The 22,750-nt window shown below is 34.0% G+C and overlaps 2 protein-coding genes and 1 long non-coding RNA gene across 8 annotated transcripts in view; 2 read left to right on the top strand and 1 right to left on the bottom strand.

Annotated features, from left to right (window-relative positions):
* Positions 1-22,750, bottom strand: part of LOC137622169 (uncharacterized) — a 170,691-nt gene that overhangs the window by 20,804 nt on the left and 127,137 nt on the right. The gene's annotated exons all lie outside the window — the stretch shown is intronic.
* Positions 7,502-10,208, top strand: LOC137622160 (zinc transporter ZIP1-like). The gene is made up of 2 exons (XM_068352598.1): positions 7,502-7,630; positions 9,013-10,208. The coding sequence occupies exons 1-2, from the start codon at positions 7,502-7,504 to the stop codon at positions 10,048-10,050; spliced, it is 1,167 nt and encodes a 388-aa protein (XP_068208699.1). The 3' UTR covers positions 10,051-10,208.
* Positions 21,869-22,750, top strand: part of LOC137627339 (zinc transporter ZIP2-like) — a 4,800-nt gene continuing 3,918 nt past the window's right edge. Inside the window, exon 1 of one of the 6 annotated variants that reach the window (XM_068358425.1) lies at positions 21,869-21,910. The gene's annotated coding sequence lies outside the window, so the exon portion shown is untranslated. The other 5 variants (XM_068358430.1, XM_068358444.1, XM_068358436.1 and 2 more) reach the window with 5 other exon arrangements.

Here is a 22,750-nt window from a genome sequence, read left to right as displayed (position 1 = left end):
TTTGGCCACAGCTAGAATTAAACTTCTGGAATACTGTGTAGTGTTGAGACTTATGATGAAGAAAGCATGACTGCTAGAATAAGATGCATACCCAGTACTACGTACCGGATGGTATAGGCTAGGAGAACAAATGGAATGCACAAGCAACGAAGTCATGCCCACCAAACCCCAACTATGCTGGCTTGGTCACATAAACTGTATGCCTGGAAAACAACTCCCAAAACAATTTTTATATGGGCAGCTAAAAGAAGGCCATCAAAGAGCTGCAGACCCTAAGATGAGATACAAAGACTAAACCAAGTTAACCTTGAAAAAAATAAAAACATTCCACCAACTAACTTGAAAATCCTTCCTAACGAGTGAATGGTCTGAGGAATGAGTGTTGATGGGATCCACTGCCCTAAACCAAGATCACACAGATCACCTCACCTTAAAAAGGCGGCTGCGAACCAGAAATGAGTACTCCGCGGCCCAGATTCCTCATCTGATGTGTCCGCCATGTGGCAAAGTATACAGCCTAGTAGCACCACGATTAAGAACTATTCATACTATATTAGCATCTACTGATGAACTTCAGATGCCCTCATTGGGAACGACGGGCAATTAGAATTAGAATTTGTGGATGCTTAATTGAAACCTCTCAATTTATGGAAACATATCTTGGATATGGTCTCCCTTTCTTCCTCTTTCTCCCTCTCTTGCTCTATTTCGTGCTCTATTTTCATATGTATGTATATGAATATATGTATATGTATGTATATATATGTATATATATATATATATATATATATATATATATCATATACAGTATATATGCATATATATATATATATATATATATGTATATATATGTGTGTGTATGTATATCATATACAGTATATATGCATATATATATATATATATATATATATATATATATATATATATATATATATATATAAAAACTTGAGGAGGCTGTTATTTTTTACTATTCTATGTTGGAACTCATTAAAAGATGCATCTTTGCGTCAATAACTCAAGTAATACGGCCTAGATATTGCTGCTCTAGGAAGTGCAAATTGTTTGAATTACAATGTGCCTTAAAGGCAGAGGAGTGAATAGTCTCTGAGTGTGAACCACTTGGGTCAGAAATGCCATATGAATGACTAATAAGCCTTTCCCTCCTCAGGCCAACAATAATGCCACACATCAATAAGTCTATTTACTGAGGATTACCATTACGTGGGCAGTTAGTAATATGAACTTAACATTGCTACCTTACAAACAGCCAAACATTTAGGGTGTAGACACATTGTAATTCAAAGAAGATATCTCTCTAGTCAAGGATTGTGAATCCCTTGGTGGCCAAAAATTCCTCAATAAATCTGGTGCAAAAGCTTACCAAGTGCAGATGCTCCCCACCAAGTAGCTATTTGGCTTCTGGTATACTTGAACTAACGCTTTATCAACAGTTTTCTCACTTGCATTTTAAGTAAATCAACAGTTTATCTTTGAATTTGGATGATGAGAAAAAACTTAGTTATCCATTATGTATTTACCAATTTGAATTAAGCAAGACAATTTTATTCGTATAAGTAGCATTTACAAACTTAGTCACAATCCTTTCTTCTAACAATTAAGTCCAAGGCTAATTGCACAGATGAAATCTGCATGATATGTGTACCAGTTGTAGTTTACTAAAACATTCTTGTAATGCATAAAATACAGATTATATTTTCATGTTTCAGTAAAAAAAAAATAATGACGTTGAAATTGGAATGAGATTTCGGTTCAAGTAAGCTAGTAATCAAAGGGGACCATAATCCGTGGTCAGGTCATTTAACCTCCTTGGGTATTTACCAGGAAGTGACCGCATTGTGTGTGAAAGACTTTGAACCCCTCTCTTTGATGACAGATGAACATCCTCCTCGAAGGCTACTGGCAATCACAATTTCATTCATATAGAATGACGGGAAAAGAAAGTTATAGCATATTTTTCAATCTGCATGTGTGTGAGCACTCAAATGGCCCAATGTTTCCAATCATTTACCCGGTATCACTTTAGTAAAAACATGAGAAATATACTAAATATACTGTATGCATACACACATGTACACACAGACACACACACGCCTGACTAGGTTTGCTGACAGAATTTATCTGTTTCCTAGATTGCCATTTGGCCTTTGTATAGGCCTTGCAGCACGTGGTGCCCTTCTTACCTTCTCAGAACTGTACAAAAATCCCTTGATTGAGGTCAGGAAGTTCCTATGATTCGCCTTGATTTTAGAGCTGCCTTTGACAATGTTAATCATGAGGCCCTTGTTTTCAAACACAAACAGTTGCGAGTACGTGGGTCTTTTCTTAGTTAATTGTTGAATTTCTAAGTAATAGATTGCAGAGAGTTGTTGTTGATTTGCACCATAGTGAGTATAGGAATGTGATATCAGGTGTTCCTCAGGGTAGTGTTCTTGGCCCATTACTTTTCATACTATATACAAATGATATGTGGTTTGGCCAAGAAAACAAGCTCGTTGCATATGCAGATGATGCTTCTCTCTTCGCATTTATTCTATCTCCTGAATGTAGATCTGGGATTGCTTATCCCTTAAAAGAGATCTGGCTAAAAGTGGTGCATGGTGCAAATTACGGGACATGAAATTGAATCCTAACAAAACTCAAAGTATGATTGTGGGTAGATCAAGGACAGTAGCTCCACAACATCCAGACGTCAGCATTGATAATGATTCTTAAACTCTATATGACTAAAATTTTACGTGTAATTTTAGATAGCAAATTTACTTATGAAAAACACATTCGACCTGGTTCTTCAATTACATAAAAATGGCTTATTGAGAAAGTCATTTAAGATTTCTAGAAATCCATCTAAGTAGAAGAAATTTTCTAATTCTTTCATTTTGACTTGTTTTAAGTATTGTTCTCCTGCCTGGTCTTCACATGCTGAATTTCATCTTAATTTGTTGGACAAGAACTTACAGTCTATCAAAATTCTTTTTCCTGAACTAGATAATAATGTCTTTATGCAGGTTTTCATAATTCTGACCATTCTTTCCATTAAGATCTTCCCAGACAGTAGCATCCTGCACGTAATACTAGTTATACAGTTAATTCTAATTGCCACGACTTCATAATCAAAACACAATACTCTAGAATATCTATTCCAGCTGTGACTAAATTGTGGAATGATCTTCCTAATTAGGCAGGTGAATTGGTGGAACTTCAAAAGTTTAAACTTGCAGAAAATATTTTTATGTAGAACAGGAATATAAGTCTTTTTCATAGTTTATATTTGAAAGATCTATTTTAATGTTGTTATTATTCTTAAGATATCTTACATTAATTGTTCATAACTTTTCTTGTAGTTTATTTATTTACTCATTTCCTTCCAAACTGGGATATTTATCTCTGTTGGAGCCCTTTAGCCTATAGCATCATGCTTTTCCAACTAGGGTGGGTTGTAGTTTAGCTAGAAAGAATATATATATATATATATATATATATATATATATATACATATATACATATATACATATATATATATATATATATATATATATATATATATATATCTAAACAAAAATCAGAAATACAGCCGTTTCTAGTCCACTGCAGGACAAAGGCCTTAGACATGTAATTTAATGTCTGGGGTTTAGCCACTTTTCATCACCACTCTGGTCAGTGAGGCTTGGTGATGATGGGATATTTTCGTCGGCTCACTCACAGCAAACCAACCCAGAATGGGTGGCCTGACTAGTACAGCTTTGCTGATCATGGCGATACACAAACCTTCTTACCACGTCTAGGTACTCCCACTGAGAAAGGTATATTTATATACATATATATATATATATATATATATATATATATATATACAAATACACATTATATATATACATATATATATAATATTGTATATAGTGATAAATAGTGTACCGTACATATATCACACACGGTCGTACACTGTAACGGTATTTCTATTTTTTTTTATATATTGTCGTTATCGCTCTCCCCTCGCACTGATAACCTGTTTATGCCTATATGTTCTTGAATCATTGAATTTTTGTGCCGTTCTTGACTGGAACAGGTTGTATATATACTCATGCTCAGTCCAAATAAAGTTAGTTGCATTCACTCCGCTTTTCAGTTAATATCTAACTGGTTTATCCGCTCAATAGATAAAATTTAGATACACTGTTAAAACCCGTAATTATTAAAGATAATAAAGTAAGGTAGAAATTACGGTCGCCTGTATTTTACTGAAATACGGCTGAGAACGGTATATTTTTACGGAAATTTCTGATTAGATTTACGGTTTTTTAACAGTGTAACTTTCCTCAAAAGTCTAATGACCACACAATCTTCCCCAGCAAAAGAATCGACTTTTTCTGGGCATAAAGGAGTCAAAACCAAATCTTGGTATTCAGCGCAGTAATTGCCGTTAGGTTTCCCTTACATATGTATGAAATGTATGACTAATGATTATGACCATACACTACCCAATCGGTAAGCAAAGCATATTTTTTTTCAGACTTGTGACCATTCACAAATTTTCCAAATTACTCAAAAGAGTCATCGATCAGTGACAGAAAGTTAACGTGGTTCTGACATCCTATTTTTTATATGGTCCATAAAGAATAAAATAAGACCATGGGAAAATGAGTACATATAAAAGAATGGTACACCACTGCTAAAAGAGCACATTATGATTAGCAGGTATCTAACGTCAAGGTCTTGTCTCCCAGACTTATATAACCGTTATCAGTCACAAGATTAATTTTCTATTCGTTATCATAAGGAGACTATGTAATCATTATTTAATCAAAAATAAACTATGGAAGTCCCCAAGATGAATCATTATTACAAACTCATTACACATAAAATTCTATGGTACAATAGTTAATGGTACAAAAAAAACTCACACGCAATTTGCTCAATTATGGCAGATTAGCTAAAATAACTTAATCCGATATGTAACTGTACACGAGCTTTCCTTGTATTGGTGGTGTATGAATATTCACGATACACATTGATAAGCTAAACTCTGTATTAGTCCAATATATTAATGATAAAAGTAAGATAATCTAATCCTGAAATGAATAATTCCAGCCTCAACTTCTGTTCAGAATTGTCTTTCAAATACGAAAACCAGGTCTTACATATAGCTAAAAGCATTTTAACATAAGATTTTATCAATTTCAATAAAGTGCCTTACTTTTCTTTGTAATAAAGAAAATTCGGAAGGGTACAATTTAATGTAACCAAAACGAATTTTAATAACAGCCAAATGATGAAAAAATTACAATCATTTAAGGCAAATTCAACAAAGAAAATAAGAACGGTAATAGAAATTCTAACAACATAAAGACTCATTTACAAAAGTTCCAAAGAATCTATTGAAAATTTTCAAAAGCAAATATTTCATAAATGTGGAGCTGGAACATTATGAAAAGCTTGGCCCACCCCTCAGCTGTTAGGACACAGAAAATAGCTCCCAAGTTTACAAGAGAAAAGAAAAATCCAGAAAATATTGAGTGAACAGAAATCTATTGTACAGATAATTATCAACCAAGAAACTTTTACTCTTGATTTACCCCCCATAAACACACCTTTAATAAAAAAAAAAAAAATAAATAAATAAATAAAAAAAATAAAAAAAAAAATATTAAAAAAAATACCCCTAAGGCTATGTAAGAGCTAAGGCTTATTTTGCTAAAAGATTTATCTAATCATTTTATGGGATACTACATTTGGGCTTTAGACATTAAATCTAATTGTTATAAAAATCATTTGATTTTCGGTAATCCGCTGGAATACGGCGTGGCTAATAAAGGGAGGAGATCTCTGCCGATAACATGATAACAGAGGCTATGGTCGCAAGACTATACATCCCAGAGGATCAGCTGTCACAGACCAGACGTCACTCTGCTAGTGTTAAGTGTCATCAATTCTAACGCATATGACTTCAAATGTTGGAGTGTAAGTGAATACAAAATCCAAACGAATGAATCTTAGATATTTTTTTGAAAAAAAGTGAAATTCGCCGATGAAGAAAACCGAAGAAAGATTTTGGACGTCATCCACTGTATCTATTTCAAGAAAGATTTTCTAAAACTTGATGAAGACCGTAAAAAATGTGATATCGATCACGAGGAGAATGATTATTTTATTGTAAAATATTCAGTCTACGGGTGGAATTGTTTACAACTTGACGAAGATTTTAGCATAAATTAAGTTCTGTGAATTTAAGAAAAATAACTAAAAGTAAAATGTCAAGGCTGGATAAGATGTTTCAAGGCTTATAACTAACAGTTATATATATGTTATGATAAAGTATATAAACTAAACTGTAACTTTAGTGCTAAATCAAACTAACTCAAAAGCAATTAAATCAATTTTTATAAGAATTTTTTTTTTTATTACAGATCATACTCAGTTTTATGACTTTGAAATTATTCTCTAATTCAAGTTGATAAGTAAGATTTATAGTATAAACATAGAGCTAATATTACTTATTTTGTTTTATAATAAAGTATTATGAACTTTACCAATTTACACTTCAAAAAAAAATTGCATAAGCAGTTATTTTGTATTTACCCTATCGTACCTAGTCCTTCTTTACATATATCAATCATTATTATTTAAAACTTGTTTTAAATACATGAAAGAAACCAAAGGAGCTGATATTTGGTGACCAGACTTCAACGGATTAAAAGGCTCAGATGTGAGAAAAAAAAAGACACATAAAAACAAAAGAAAAGATCTAGATGCAAATAAAAAGTTTAATAGTTAATGAAGATAATTTAGACAACCAAAAGAGAAATACATCTATAAATTGTTGTGGAAACCAAATTAAGAAAAGAATGGAGAACACTATTTCTAGCTGCACACGAAATATAGACAACAGCAGAAACTAATCTTTTTTAGTTAGGACGAAAGATTGTTTTGGTAATAAGACCATATCATTTTACTGGTTGCCGAAGCATAGATCCCGTGGTCCAAATACGTGTGAGTCGACCTAACATCATCATCACCATATTATCAGACGAATAGATAATCATCAAAAAGGCTGAGAGGATTATGATGTTTTTAAAGTCATCAATGATTTCTCTTTCCTTTTTTGTTAAATATTTTGTATTACTAAAGTTTCGGCAAGTTGGGTAAATAAATCACAACTACTAATACCCCAAATTTTAAATTCCTTCCTAACGATGACCCCAAAGAGGTACAGAATCTAAGCAAAATAATTCATAGCTTTCTATTTTAGTGATGACTTACACGGGAGCCAATGCAAAACTTTCGCTTTAATGCGTTTTACTCTTCATATTTAGGCTTTGAATATTTTGATATCAGAGGCACATGTAGATTAAGACCTAACATTAATTTTTATCTTTCCAGAAAGTGAGAGATCTACAAGTCTTGGCTGCGCAGGACGCAAATTACCTTCAGCACAAAAAGATAAAAGAATATTTGACGTTGTAAATCCCATTTAAATAAGTTCAAAATGTTGAGTCTGGAAGGACATAAAGCAGTCGCCCTGTCGGTAATGTTCGTAATTACGTTTTCAATGTCTATGTTGCCTCTCGCTGTGCGAAAAGCCTTCAAAAAGTATCTGAGTCACAACTACACACAGGTAAGACTACTTTTGACAGGGATTTCTAAGGGTACTTGAATTGTATAATTCTGTTAACATATATATATATATATATATATATATATATATATATATATATATATATATATATATATATATATACAGATATATACATATATATATATACAGATATATACATATACAGATATATATATATATATACATATACATATATATATATATATATATATATATACATATATATATATATATATATATATATACATATATATATATATATACATATATACATATATATATACATATATATATATATATATATATATATATATATATATATATATATATATAGATACATGTACATATATAGATAGATAGATACAGCTAATGGTGCACGTGTATGATAGGTTGTCAATAATTTTACAGATTCAATACTCAATAATATTAAGTTACAAATACCCAATCGATATCGAATTTACTATATCTTTGGAATATAGAAAACCATATAACCAGGATTCGAACCAACGTATTTTTGAGTTGTACATCAAATTAAAAATAAGACCCTTTTCTTATCTGGAAAATAACACTAATGAACAATTCAAAAGACCCCTTTCTTAACAAAAAAAGTACCAGAACTGAACAGTAAAAAATATATTTTTTTATCTGGATATGACAGAACTGAATAGTTCAAAATACCCATTCATCAGCATGATTTTGGTTACAATTGCATACAATGGCACAAAAAGAGCCATGTTTCTTTGATGTACACCAAAGTGCACATGAACTTCCCTTCTAATCTCTTAAAAAGGTCCTTCTTAAATAGTAACGCCAGCGAAAGTCTTCGTGAGTTTTTTATAATGACTCACCAACATGTACTTGTATCATGGGATAAGTTCCCACTTGTACGCTAAAGTGTAAATGAATGTGAATTTGGGGGGAATTGGACACCGGCCCCGCCTTAACGCCAGGAATGCACAACTATACAAATGGGTTTTCTCTGTTACTTTTCTAATATCTATGGAAACCCATCATATGACTTTTTGTACACAATACTGTAATTAAACTCAAGCTAGCTCTCTAACTATTTCATACTTTTGATAATAATGATATATGGTAAAATTTGGCAACATTTAATTTCAAAATAGGCGGGAAGGAATATCAGCTAAAATACGAATCCTACAGGTAAATAAACCAATAATATCAAAAGAATATGTTTTGAAAAATATATCGAGTACTTTATTTTAATCTAAACCTGTGATCACAGTTGATATCTAGTGTTTTATGGATGCTTTGACAAATATATTGGTTTTAAAAAGATAATATTCCAAATTGATTAGGTAATAAAAGCCTTTTCAGTGGTACAATAAAACATGCTCGCAAACTTTTCTTCACTTTTGCAGATCGGTTTGAGCGGATGTCTTTGCTTTGGCGCAGGCGTTCTCATGTCCATTGTTTTCCTTCATATGCTACCCGAAACGCAGGAAAGCTTCGATTACGCCATGGAAATGGGATATCTGGGGCACTCACACTACCCACTTGCTGAAGTTGTAATTTGCCTAGGTTTCTTCATAGTGTATTTCATTGAGGAAACCGTACATTCATGCATCGATAGATACCACGAACGGAAAAGAAAAGCTCGTGACATGAGGCTAACCACCCATAAATGCACGACTGTGGAAGAAGCCAAGATAACGGCACAGAAAATGAGGGTTGAAAGAAGGTATTCCGATATTAGAGTGTCATTTGTTGGTCGGAGATCCGTATCAAGTCTTGCCGTCTTCGCAGATGCAAGTGGTTGTGTCAATGGAGGTTTTGAACCTGATACAGATGGTATAATTACTACAAGGAATGCGTCATTCTCCCAAAATTCAGAGACACATCCAAACAACCCAGTCATCGATGGAAACGTATCTCTGATTGGGACTGCGATCGTTATCATTGCATTGAGTTTTCACGGACTCATGGAAGGTATGTCCGTTGGTCTAGAATCGGACAGCCAAGACGTTTGGGTTCTGTTCGGTGCTCTCTCCGCACACAAGATATTCTTATCATTCAGTATGTCCATGGAGATGCTAGAGGTGGGTGTGACGATGAAACCCTTTCTTTTGTCAATGACGATATTTTCCTTGGCCTCTCCAGTGGGAGGTCTAATTGGAGCTCTTATATCATCATATACGGCTGAATTAGAGACCTCTGCAGGAGTCCTTGTTCCTGCAATCTTGCAAGCAATATCAGCAGGGACGATCTTGTACGTAACTTTCTGCGAAGTGCTTGAAAGAGAGAGGGGAAAGGAAGGCAATGGACATTTGAAGCTTTTCGCCCTAGCTTTAGGTTTCAGCGTCATGGCAGCCCTTGAATCGGTTGGAGGACATGACCATCACCACCATCATCCCTCGGATGACACCACAACTGCTGAATTAGTTACTCCTCCAATGTGAGTTAGGGAAAGGACTTTTATTCGTCATATGGTTTCTTTTCGTGTTTTCTCTAGCCAATATTTATAATTCCCAATGCTTCAGCTCAGTATAGTGACTTACAAGAACATTCAATTCACTATGCCTTACACAACTGGAAACAAGAAAATCAGCCTTGATAAAGTTTGTCCATAATTATATCGCACGATCATCAAGAAAAAAAAAAATAAGCAGGTAAAACTGGATTCTATGAAAAGAATGTTTCTCTATTTCATGAACAATATGAATATATGATTAAACAGTACCCCAACAACTACTTTTGTTATTCTGTGATCGTTCTCGGTTTGACAATACATCTCTTTCTCTCTCTCTCTCTCTCTCTCTCTCTCTCTCTCTCTCTCTCTCTCTCTCTCTCAAAATTCCTTCCATGTCACTAAAAATCTCTTGATGTCTAATGGAAACTTTCCTGCCTTGCGTTCTCCTGGACTGGGGTTCGATTTAGGTTCAAACTCGATAGTTTCTTGGGTCTGGAACCGCACCATTAATGTGATCTAAGGATAGAAGGTATGGGGGAGCCTATAGTTGTACCGACTGAGTCATCAGCAGCCATTGCCTAGACTATCCTGGGGGTGGAGAGAAGGCTAGGGCGCTGATCATCGAGATATACAGTATGGTCTGTCTCTAGGGCATTGTCCTCCTAGTTAGGGCATTGTCACTGTCCCTTGCCTCTGCCATTAATGAGTGACTTTTAAATCGATAAACTCCGAACATTACTGACAATAATACTCTAAACTTAATTTTCGTAAAAATGTATGTAATTTCCAAGTGCTCACTAAATTATCTTTTAAAGAATCATTAGGCAGTAAGTATGCAATAAGGATTAAACATGGACTTCACTTTCAAAACAATGCGTAAGAGAAAAGCTTCTCACAACTGATTTATCAGAATCTGTTAGCTAAAACTGCCATGGTCTATTATCATGACTTCAGTGGTAAAAGATAACTAAGGGATTATTTAGGTTAGCATCTAAGTATTGTATTCAGTTACTGTGTCAAGACGTGAAAATCTTTCACAAGTTAAATCCCTCTAAGAAAGTAATCTCCGTGTATCGGAATATTCTTTCCTTTTCATGGTGATATTCGCAAAAAGTATATTTATTGGGCAATTTTCCTACACTATAAATTTTAAAATTTGTTTCAAATTTAGAACTATCTTCAGCTAATGTCATTATTAAGGCATCTTACAATTATACATATACATACATGTATATGTATATGAATGTGTATAGCCATTCTTATTCAATCATTGTAGAACCTTCGGTGCATATATATATATATATATATATATATATATATCAAAACATACAAATAGGAATACATGGATATATTTGAAGTTTTACATAATTCACGCATATACCTATTACCTATTTATAGTACAATTAAAATGTTCGTGTATCCGCCGCAAACTATACAGATTTCATTGTTTTTAGTTTTCAATATATGTTTATTTAATAAAATTTAAAAATGTGTTATGTATCCTTCATTTATCCTAAAATTATTGAACCTACATTATAATAAAAAATACACAATTCAAATACGAATATGATTATAGTAAGGATGATGAAACCTCACATATCAGAAAAATTGATATGCCTACTTTTTAACAGAAAAGCATCTCGCTGACAGACGGCTGTTAAATAATGGCATTCAGAAAGTACAGTAGAGATTAGTAAGCATATGATAACCAAGCATCCGAGCAGACAAGTACTATCTGAAAAGAACTCAAGTCTGCGTTTTGTAAATCTTTTACAAACATTTTAGAGCATGAAAAAGCTATGAGGAACAGTTACTGGTTGAACTGCAGGACTATGTTGTATATTTTTCTAGAATCTAGCACCAGAACAAACAAAAGGCAGGATGTTGGAAAATATGCCTCAGTGCGTGTGGTATTCTATATAAATTGCTAGTATGGTTTTGTTATAATTGAATTATTTTATTTACTTTATTTACTTATATTGCTCGATGCACGTTTTCCCGGAAAATTAATTATGATTAACATTGACTATATTTCTATTTGATTCAAGATACAGATTTAAAAATATTTCACAGAGAGAGAGAGAGAGAGAGTGAGAGAGAGAGAGAGAGAGAGAGAGAGAGAGAGAGAGAGAGAGAGAGAGAGAGACAGAGAGAGAGAGAGAGAGAGAGAGAGAGAGAGAGAGAGAGAGAGAGAGAGAGAGAGATTCAAAATTTCTATTTTTTTCGAAATTTATATCTTGATAAAGTCTAAGATGCATCCGATCCAAGAAAAACGAGTTAACTCCATCAAGCATCACTGCTAATAATATGGAAGTAAGTTATCCCGTCTGACATAGATCTCCTTGCATCTATCACTGGTTACTTTAACAGCAACACTCGCATTACTTAACGTTATGCTTCTTCAACCGTAGTCGTTCTACTTTTTAACACTTTGATCAATACGATTCTTCAAAATCAGCTGCTACCTGCAGTCTTACATTGCCAATTCAAGTAGTTTATTGATTTCGTATGAATTTCACGTTTGACAGATATTAATCAAAGTGAGAGGACACGCATATCCAACCAGGTTACCGTCATGGGATAAGCTATTTTCGTTTTATATTAAGAATAAATCCTGTGGTTAGAATTTCATTTTTTTTTTTTTTTACTTTTTTACGTGTATTTGAAAAAAAAAAAGTAGGTGCATGTTTTATCGGAAAGTGAAGGTATTTAGCAAAAATGTTCTAGCCTAATATAATCTAGTTTCCCTTAATTAAACATTGCTTTGAGTAGGCAAGTGTTTCTGTTACTAAAATCACTGCTTTAGAATGATGCAAATTATAAGTAAAGATTTACTACTGAGCTTTAGTCAGATAGTATATTTCTTATTAGAGCAAAAATTATAAACAAAAACGCAATACAATAGCATGTTTCATGAAATCTGAGTTAGTACAGGAGATAAAAGTAAAGTTTTAGAGGAATCGTGAAAATGATGATGCAAGCATCAAATTTGACAGTTTGTCTGCAAGTGATACTAAGCAAATCTAAACAATTGACCAAGTGTAGATCCAAGATTACCACTAAATTAATCACTCGAAGTTGATGTCTTGCTTAAAAATATTTTTAGTTATCTGATTTGCATGATATCGATACAGATTCCCAACTTTTCAAGCTTACTGACGTAGATTTTAATGTTTATATAGCAGAATGACACATATTTTTCAAGATCTTATTCTTTATAAAGTAAAATGACAAATATTTTTTCAAGATTTTAATTTCTTTTTTTTTAATATGGTCACCAGATTGTCCGTTTTTCATTTCGTTGGCTTTATAGAACAATGTTCAAACCATGCCACTGGTCTTCCAGCTGCTACTACTCGCATACACAGTGGCAGAGTGATGGGCAAAGGAGCACTGACTGTAAGCATTTACATCTTCCTTTGAAGCCATTCTAGTAATAGGAACACGCTGTCAGTTCCCTACAACTCGCTGCAATAGAGGTTAGTGTTGCTTAACGTATCTACCATGTCTCTCCTTTCAGTATCAACCCCCAATCAGCAGGACTGCATGTGTCTGGATTGGAGATGGAGGCCTGGCCCAAGATGATCCCACCTTGATAGGCCACTCGCTGTGCACATTCTCTGAGGGTTGCCTGTGTTGGTAGAATTGAGGTGTATGGCCTCTGTTTGCGGGCAAAGAGATATAGTCTTGCTTCACTTACACTAGCAGCTGCACTTGATCTGAAGTAAATGAGGACAACAAATCTTTTCAGCCTCTACACATCAAGGTTACGTATCAATGTTGGATGCTGGATGAGATTAGCAAAAGTTTCAGAAAAATTTCAACAAGAGCAATCAAGAGATTTCTGCCCTTCGTCAAAGGTTATTGTAGTCGTCCATAGCCCAAAAAGCTATCTGTAGTGGAAATTTCGTCAAAATCCGTCAATTTGTTTTGACGTTATCTTTAAAATGGCGAAAAATACAAATCTGCATCATCTCCAAAATTTAATGGGGTCGTCCATGACCTAAGATCTACGTGTGGAGAAAATAGCAGCTAAATCTGTCGACTAGTTTTGACGTTATCTTTAAAATGGCTAAAAATGCAAATCCAGATCTAGAATCAGGATCCAGATCATCACCATAATTCAATGGGGTCGTCCATAACCAAGGATCTATCTGTGGTGAAAATTTCGTCAAAATTCATCCAATAGTTTTGATGTAATCCTGTCCACATATGCATATGCAAATAAATAAATAAACTAGAATCTGGATCCGGATCCAGATCATCTCCAAAATTTAATGGGGTCGTCCATGACCTAAGATCTATCTGTGGTGAAAATTTCGTTAAAATCTTTCGAGTAGTTAAAGTTATCTTTAAAATGATGAAAAGTGCAAATTGTGATCTAGAATCCGGATCCAGGTCCGGATCATCTCTAAAATTTAATGGAATCGTCCATGAACCAAGATCTATCTGTGGTAGAAATTTTGTCAAAATCGGTCGAGTAGTTTTGACGTAATCCGGTCCACAGTCACCCAGACAAATAAATAAATACATAAAATAGAATCCGGTTCTGGATCTGGATGCGCATCATCTCCATAGTTTAATGTGGTTGTCTATGACCTAAAATCTATCTGTAGTGAAAGTTTCATCAAAATCTGTCGAGCAGTTGAAGTTATCTTTAAAATTATGAAAAATGCAAATCGAGATCTAGAATCCGGATCCAGATCTGGATCATCTAGAAAATTTAATGGAATTAGTCCATGAACCAAGATCTATCTGTGGTGGAAATTTCGTCAAAATCCGTCGAGTAGTTTTGACGTAATCCTGTCCGCAGACACATGGATGAATGCGAATCCGGATCCAGATCCGGATCAGCTCCAAAAGGCAATGGGGTCGTCCATGTCCTAAGGTGTATCTACAGTGACAATTTCATCAAAATCTGTCAAGTAGTTTTGACGTAATCCTGTTCACAGGCAAATGTTCACAGACACAAATAAATAAACCAACTAGATCACAATACCTTCTTGGCGGAAGAAAATATGTTCCAAGTATACCATGCAATTTTCTTCTCTTTCCCACAGAAGGCAGACACGACGTCACATCCAGTGAACGCATAAAAGTACGGGCTCCTTTTATCTTCCTGAAGCCCTACTGCAGGAACTACCTCATAAACTGGAAACCATAGAATCTTGGCTCTTTGACCAAATGGCAATCTACATTTTCTCAAGACCTATTTCCTTTACGGATGGCAGCACAGATATTGACCTTAATAATAATAGCAATTATCGCGTTAGTTTTTGTGTCTGGTAGGTACAAATATTCGAGCGCCAGCTTCCTCGTGTCAACATGGGAACACTGTATCCAGAGACTTTATTGTGTTGCTAATGGCCTCTCCTCATTTTGTCACGACTGTACTGTCGTCTCTGCTTCACGTCTATTCTCTGCTAGGAAGTTAAGCAGCTCAGTTTTTTTGCTTGCATCACGAAGAAAGCTTTACCAATTAATCGGTGTCTTACTTGTTCCTGTCACTCCTCTGCTTCCTTGTACCCTTCTCGACGTTGTGTCAGATTTCAGACTTAATTTTTTGTATACATCAAAGACTACTTCCACCTGCTCATAACTGGTGTCATGGTATTCCACTTTCAGTATGATATCTTCTTTAGCAAAGTCATAAAATGTCATTGAAGTACTTGGAGGTAAGGCATTTATAAGTGATGATCCATAAAAGATGATTACATCTGCCTTCAGAGAGAGAGAGAGAGAGAGAGAGAGAGAGAGAGAGAGAGAGAGAGAGAGAGAGAGAGAGACAAAAACTGAAATTTACAACCCACTGTGAAGGAAGTTGAATCACTCGGGAAAAACTGAAGTATCGAAATAATAGCTTCATCATGGATTGCACTTCAATAATTTCAATCATCTATAATTTCTGACATGAACAAAGCTTGCCACTACCACTGGCAGTTGCAGCTTGTGACTGATACTTGTTCTAGAAGAATTCTTGGAAGTCACACTGGCTGTTCTGACAGGAGATGAACATTTGTGAGAATAGCAGAAAGTTATCTTTAAGGGGGTTCTCCCTAGAAATTATCCAAGCCTGTTCTTGTGTGAAGAAAGAAATGTTTTTTTTTTTCTTGAGTGAATGATAAGAAGGAATATCACCTTCATCTTCTAGCCCTTCCATTAATGACTTGAAATGCTCTTTGCCCCACAGGTGATGTGCAGCTACCATTTCAACTAGAGCTGGGTCTGCAATGCTCTTCCTGTCCCACGCCAACAGGTTGGCTGATTCTTCTTGAAATAGGAAGAATGGGAATAGGTTGTCCATCTCCTGCATCAATGTAGAGAGTGAGTTCATCTTTTCACAGAAAGATTTCTGGTTAATTAGTGTCTACTCATGGTGTCTGCTGCTGTAGGTGGAATTTTTTTATACCAGACATGGCCTCATACTTAGCTACTAGATCACTAACTTCATACCCAGTGACCATCCACCTACAAGCACTAACACCTTTGATCACTTTGTTACTTTGTTCGTGTGCTTGAACAATCATTAGGGCAGATAATTCTCTTCTGGACTTCTTGACGACGAAGTTCCCCTTGTGAAACTCTCTGGCCACATCTGGTTGTTGTTGATTAAGTGACATTATATCTGAGGTGGACTGGGATCCATCATTTATAATTGACATTGCTAAATGCAAAGAAGTAAGTCACTAGTTATGAAAGTGCTTCACAGTACAAGATGAAGACACCTCTGAAGGAGCGGATCAGGGTAAATATGGTGTGCCCCATGTACAGTATCAGATTTCAGAATTGGAACTAGATGCTCTCTATCCTCTGTTGTACAAACCAATCCTCAAAGGTTCTACCTGATATGCTAGACACTTAAGAGCAGTAATCATAGTACGCCTTTTCATAAAGTTGTACAAGGTGCATGCAGTGATCTGGTGTGCTTGTCTTGTCCTAGTGGCACTGGATGCAGACAGGTAAGACCCTACTATACAAAATGAGGCCAGCTATGATTCCATATTAGCACTTGTCCAGCCAGTTCCTTTTGATTTTAGTGCAGACATTTATGTATGAGGTCCACCAAACATGATCACCAATAGTGCCTCTCCATGATCAGGCCATGTCCATTGTATTTGTTTCCCCAGAGCATACAATGTTTGGTCAGCAGCAATGACAAGGTGTCTGCAATGAGTTAAGGAAAGCCACTGTGTCACGAAACTTCGTTGGGGCATGCTTAATTGTGGATGAGAGTGAGATTTGACTCATTACAAAGGCATCATTGCTGAATTGCTTACTTTATATGGTTGGCTACAATTCTATGTTGCATGGTGGGATGACCTTGTTATGTTGACTAAATCAGCCACACCCTCAATGAGGAAGACTTCCTCCAGCAAAGAATATCTTACTTTCAAGTGTGACAAGATCAACTGTGGTGCTAGCGAGGACTGGCTTGCTATTGGTGGAGGATTGGGGTTGTGAGTGATGAATGCAGGTCGAAAATTAGTATATGCTTCTCGAAGCTCTGGAACTTTCTCAACCTTTATTTCTGACTCCAGTTTGAGAAACTCAAATTTATCTTACACAAAAATGGACACACTTATACCTTGGAACAATATTTGAGCTGTGATAGTAGCTGTAAAAAAGACTTTCTCAACACTGACGGACAAATTACTCAATCTTCGACATACTGTGAAACAACTGCTTCTCATTGCTATGATGATATTTCTAGGATCCTGTCGTATAACTTACTGAGCCATTTCTCCTTTTATTATTATTATCATTATTATTATTATCATTATTATTATTATTATTATTAATAATTACTAATTATTATTCATTATTAATTATTAAATATTAATTATTAATTATTACTATCATTATTATTATTACTATTATTATCATTATCATTATTATTAATTATTATTATTATCATTATTATTACTAATTATTATTATTACTAATTATTATTATTACTAATTATTATTATTACTATTATTATTGTTATCATTATTATTATTAGCTAAGCTATACCCCTAGATGGAAAAGCAGGATGCTATAAGCCCAAGAGATTCAAAGGGGAAAATAGTCCAGTAAGGAGAAATTAGGAAATAAATAAACTATATGAAAAAGTAATGAATAAAGAAAATAAAATGTCTTAAGATCAGTAACAATGTTAAAATAGATGTCATCTATAACTATAAAGAGAAACTCATGTCAGCCTGTTCAACATAAAAACATTCGCTGCAATTCCACCAATTCAACTGCCTGATTAGGAAGATCATTCCACAATCTGATCAGAGCTGCAATAAAAAGATTGTAGTATACTGCACAGAATAGTATTGAGCCCTACGATAAAGAAGGCACAACTGTTGAAACTAACTTGAATACCTAGTAGTAGGTACAATGTACCAGAGGATTTGTGTCTTCCTCGTCTTGGAAAACACATGCATAATGCAGGACTATGTAGACTACAGAATGTATTTCATGGTCCTAGGAATGCCTGTGAACATCCACTACTTCCTTGTATTTCATAAAGCAGTTGTACTGTAGGAGTTGTGTTATAGAAAAGTCAGATTTTGATGCTCCATGCTGAATTTGGGACTGGATGTCTACATGTTCAATCATGCATACAAATCATACATGTATAATAGACATTTTTCTGCATGGAACACAATTAGGTTCTTGCACCGTGCCCTACACCTAATCCAATCGTTCATACAGTATCCTAAGTCTTGTGTGATCTGTACCCCACTAGATAATTAAAACCCCGTTATCCTTCATCCTGCAGCTCTGCAACACTGCCATATCCTGTGCATTGAGGTGCGGCTGCCTAACTGATTTCGAGTTAGTTAGACAGCATTTTGAATATTAGTATGTTGTTGCAGTATAATGTCAACATACATTTCCTAATTAGCTGACACTGAACCCCATACAGAGATTCACAGTAATGATGTCACCAATGTGCTTCGGTAATGCTCGACAATCACTCCTTCAAGAACTTCATTCCCTTGAAGGTTTACCATGGAACTGCACTGAGAAAGTTAGTGAGAAAAATATGTCGGTGTGCTTTACACACAGTAAAATCTTTAAACTTATGTATCATTTTACATTATAAACAGTAATTTTTTTTTTTTTTTTTTTGGGGGGGGGGGAATTCGGCCTACTACAAAAATGGCCGTCATCTTGGATTTTCAATTGGTCAATCGGCCGGATTTTATAAGCAGGACTTGGTGAACAAGTGTGCCAAATTTGATGCTTAGATCATCATTTACATGATTTTCTGCTATCTTCTACACGAAGTATGCAGATTCCAACACGATAGTATAAATGAAAGTCTTATTTCATTTCCTATTATTTTTATCTCTTCAATTCTAACGATAACATACAAAGAATGAGTTACGGTTTTTATGAATAAAAAAGATTTATTTGACTGTAAAGGAAACGTCCCAACTACACATCAGATGGTTTCATTGAATGTGAGCACAACTTTAAGCAAAATTTTATCATACAAAAAACAAAAGGATCTTATGTTCAACAAAGTAAAAAACGTAATGAGCTAGTATTAACGTGCAAAAATATGAAAATCTAGGCTTAAGAGAAACCTAATATGTTCCTTTTGTATTTGATATATAATTTTACGCGTGTTAAAATCTACACACACACACACACACAAAACAGTGAGATGAGAGATTTGAAGAAGTCCTGATTAAGACCGTTGATGAAAACTATCAGCTTAAAAATTTGTTACATAGACATACGTGATTGAAAAGGTTATTCGAAACTTAGAAATATAGGCACGACTCTGAAATGCAAATGCAATAAAAAACAAAATTTATTTTATGGACGGAACATTACGTGAATAATACATATATATATATATATATATATATATATATATGTATATATATATATACATATATATATATATACACACACACATATATATATATATATATATATATACACATATACAAATATACATATACATACATATATATTTACACACATATATATATATATATATATATATATATATATATATATATATATATCTACATTTATACATTACATATATATACATATATATGTATATATATACATATACATATATATATATATATATATACATATATATATGTATATATACATAGGCTATATATACACATATACATATATATATAAATATATATAAATATATATATACATAGATATACATACATATACATACATATATATATATATATATATATATAGATATAGATATATATATATTGTATAATAAGAGCCTTATCATGAACTGCCAATATTTAGTTAAAAATTCCGAAACATCCCTTGTGTTATCTTATCAAACATAATGATCTCAGTGCTTCCAATACCCTATTTGATTTTATATATTGCTTTGATGATTTTATTCTACATATAGTTTTCAGTAAACAAAGATTATTATATGAGGTTTTAACTGATAAGTAAACTTCAGTGACTGAATGGCAAGCAAATGGGGACTAAATGCGTCAACCAACAACTAAACATCATGTTGTGTGACAATGTCTAAGTTACCAAATGAATGGCTCCACTGACTGATAAATACTCCTTTTATTCTAAATGCAACTGTGAAATGTGAGTTAAACGCGTTCCAATTTAACAACAGATTAACTTGGAGATTTCTTTCATTTGCAATAGACCTTAAGTATATGTCAGAGCATCTAAGTCGGACAGAAAAATGTATCAGTTCATCTAATAAATGACAATAAACGTCCTCGCCTTCATCGGAAATCTATCAAAACAATATAGCCTTCAGCCTCGTTATCAGAGATTACGAAATCAAATTTATTTTTTTCCTTATTTTCTTATCAATTTTGTGTGATATTTATGTGTCGTTACATTTTCATCGAGCTTTAGTTTTTATCCATTGTGACTTTCTTCGCCAGTAGAGTATTTTTATGGCGAATTGGAACACTGTTAATCAAAATGTCCTTCTGAATTTTCCTTTAAAAGGATTTTACTTATTGATAAAATTGTTCGTAAGTCAAAGTATATACAATCAGAGGGCAGGCTGAAAAACAAGAAATTCCTGTGTAAATTTTGGAGTTAGTGTTCTCAATTAGCCAATTAAATAATTAATTAATAACCGAGTAAATTTCTATCAATAAATAGTAGAGTTTAATAGCAACGCTTAAACGATTATAGATTTTAAATGTTTTGCTATTAACACCTAACACACACATTGATTCTATCTTAGTAACGGCCGGCAAGATAACATTATGGATATGAGTATTTCGACCATGTTTACATTCACTCAGATAAAGTGTGTACATATATGTGCTTTTATATGTTTAACAACGCACCGTCTCTACATAATGGTGTTGATCCTGGATAGTGTTAATCCTACGGTTCTGAGCAAGTCTTTTGGGGATGAGGTTTCCGGCCCCTTGATCCTATCTAAAGTCTAAAAGAAAGATCTTAATCCTTTCAACCCTAGTTGCGACCTACCACATTCTAATAAATCCAAGGTACAAAAGAAAGATTTTCTTTTCTTTTTCTTTTTTGACCAGCTACTGAGATGGTGAATGGAGAAGTATTGATTTCAAGGCTCCAAGATAGAGACGGCTGGCGAAATCTGGCCGAGGCCCTTTGCGTCAATAGGCGTAGAAGGAGATGATGATGATGATGACCGAGTCAATACTGTTGTCTCTGGCTAAGCGCATACACATGCAGACACACACGCACGCACACACCCCTTGACATTTTTACTAATATAATCTGTTGATTCCACTTTCAGATAATAACTTCAATTGTTAAGATAATATAATCCGACGCTATTCTTTCACGGCTACAGTTGGCCTGTGACTTTCATTGCACAAAGATAGGCAAGTGAAGTTTTCAACTGCAAGTGCTGCTCTTTCTTTAGTCTATCAACTTCAAAGACAGATTGGTTAAACCAACTCTTGCCTGATATGAGCTATTGACTTATAATCATACTTGTGGCATTGTATAAACATCGATGGTTCAAACGTGTAAGCACTATGCTCATATTGATTTCAGGAATGAATTAGCTTGCAGTTGTATAAAGAACTTCCGGTTACAGTTGATTTGTGAATATAACACACTGGCAAAATATTGCCTTACCTGAAGAGTAGGAGTAGGTGCACTCCAATCGAGAGCAATTATACCTACATGAAAACACACCAACGGATGGATATATTACGGAGAAAAATAGTACAATAAGGAGACCTACCAACAATTACCTCAGTGGTGAAAAATGTTACATGCGTGCTCGTTGTTCAATGTCTTTCTTTAATGTTTTTTTTATCTCTTAACTGGATTACTATATTATTCTTTTTTTTTTCTTTTACTTCACCTTTCTTTTTCCGTATTCGTAAGTTTTCTTGATTGGTATCTTAATATTTGTAGTTCTTTCCTCCTTTAATTCGGACTTTTTCTTCCAAATCTTATAGTTTTCATAGGCTTCCAAAAATATATTTCTAGGTTGAATTATTATAACTAAATTTCTATAATTAAGAATTGAATCAAACACCAATGCTGCCAATTTCAAACAAAATAATTAGCAAAAATTAGAAGCTTTCATCCATTTGAACAAGATTTATGTGGTTTCAACATTTTATAAAATTTTCCCTCAGTCCTATGCTTAATTTGACTAAAAATATTTTCATAGTTTTTATATAACATAATTAAAATCTTTTTTTCTT

This window comes from Palaemon carinicauda, chromosome 2 (genome assembly GCF_036898095.1).
Source record: "Palaemon carinicauda isolate YSFRI2023 chromosome 2, ASM3689809v2, whole genome shotgun sequence".
Classification (NCBI taxonomy): domain Eukaryota; kingdom Metazoa; phylum Arthropoda; class Malacostraca; order Decapoda; family Palaemonidae; genus Palaemon; species Palaemon carinicauda.
This window is presented reverse-complemented; position numbering and strand designations above follow the sequence as displayed.

Excerpts from the sequence above, each read along its gene's own strand:
- LOC137622160 (XM_068352598.1), top strand. The coding sequence starts at position 7,502 with ATGTTGAGTCTGGAAGGACATAAAGCAGTCGCCCTGTCGGTAATGTTC. Across the intron at positions 7,631-9,012 it reads TGAGTCACAACTACACACAG|ATCGGTTTGAGCGGATGTCT; the intron begins GTAAGACTACTT and ends TCACTTTTGCAG.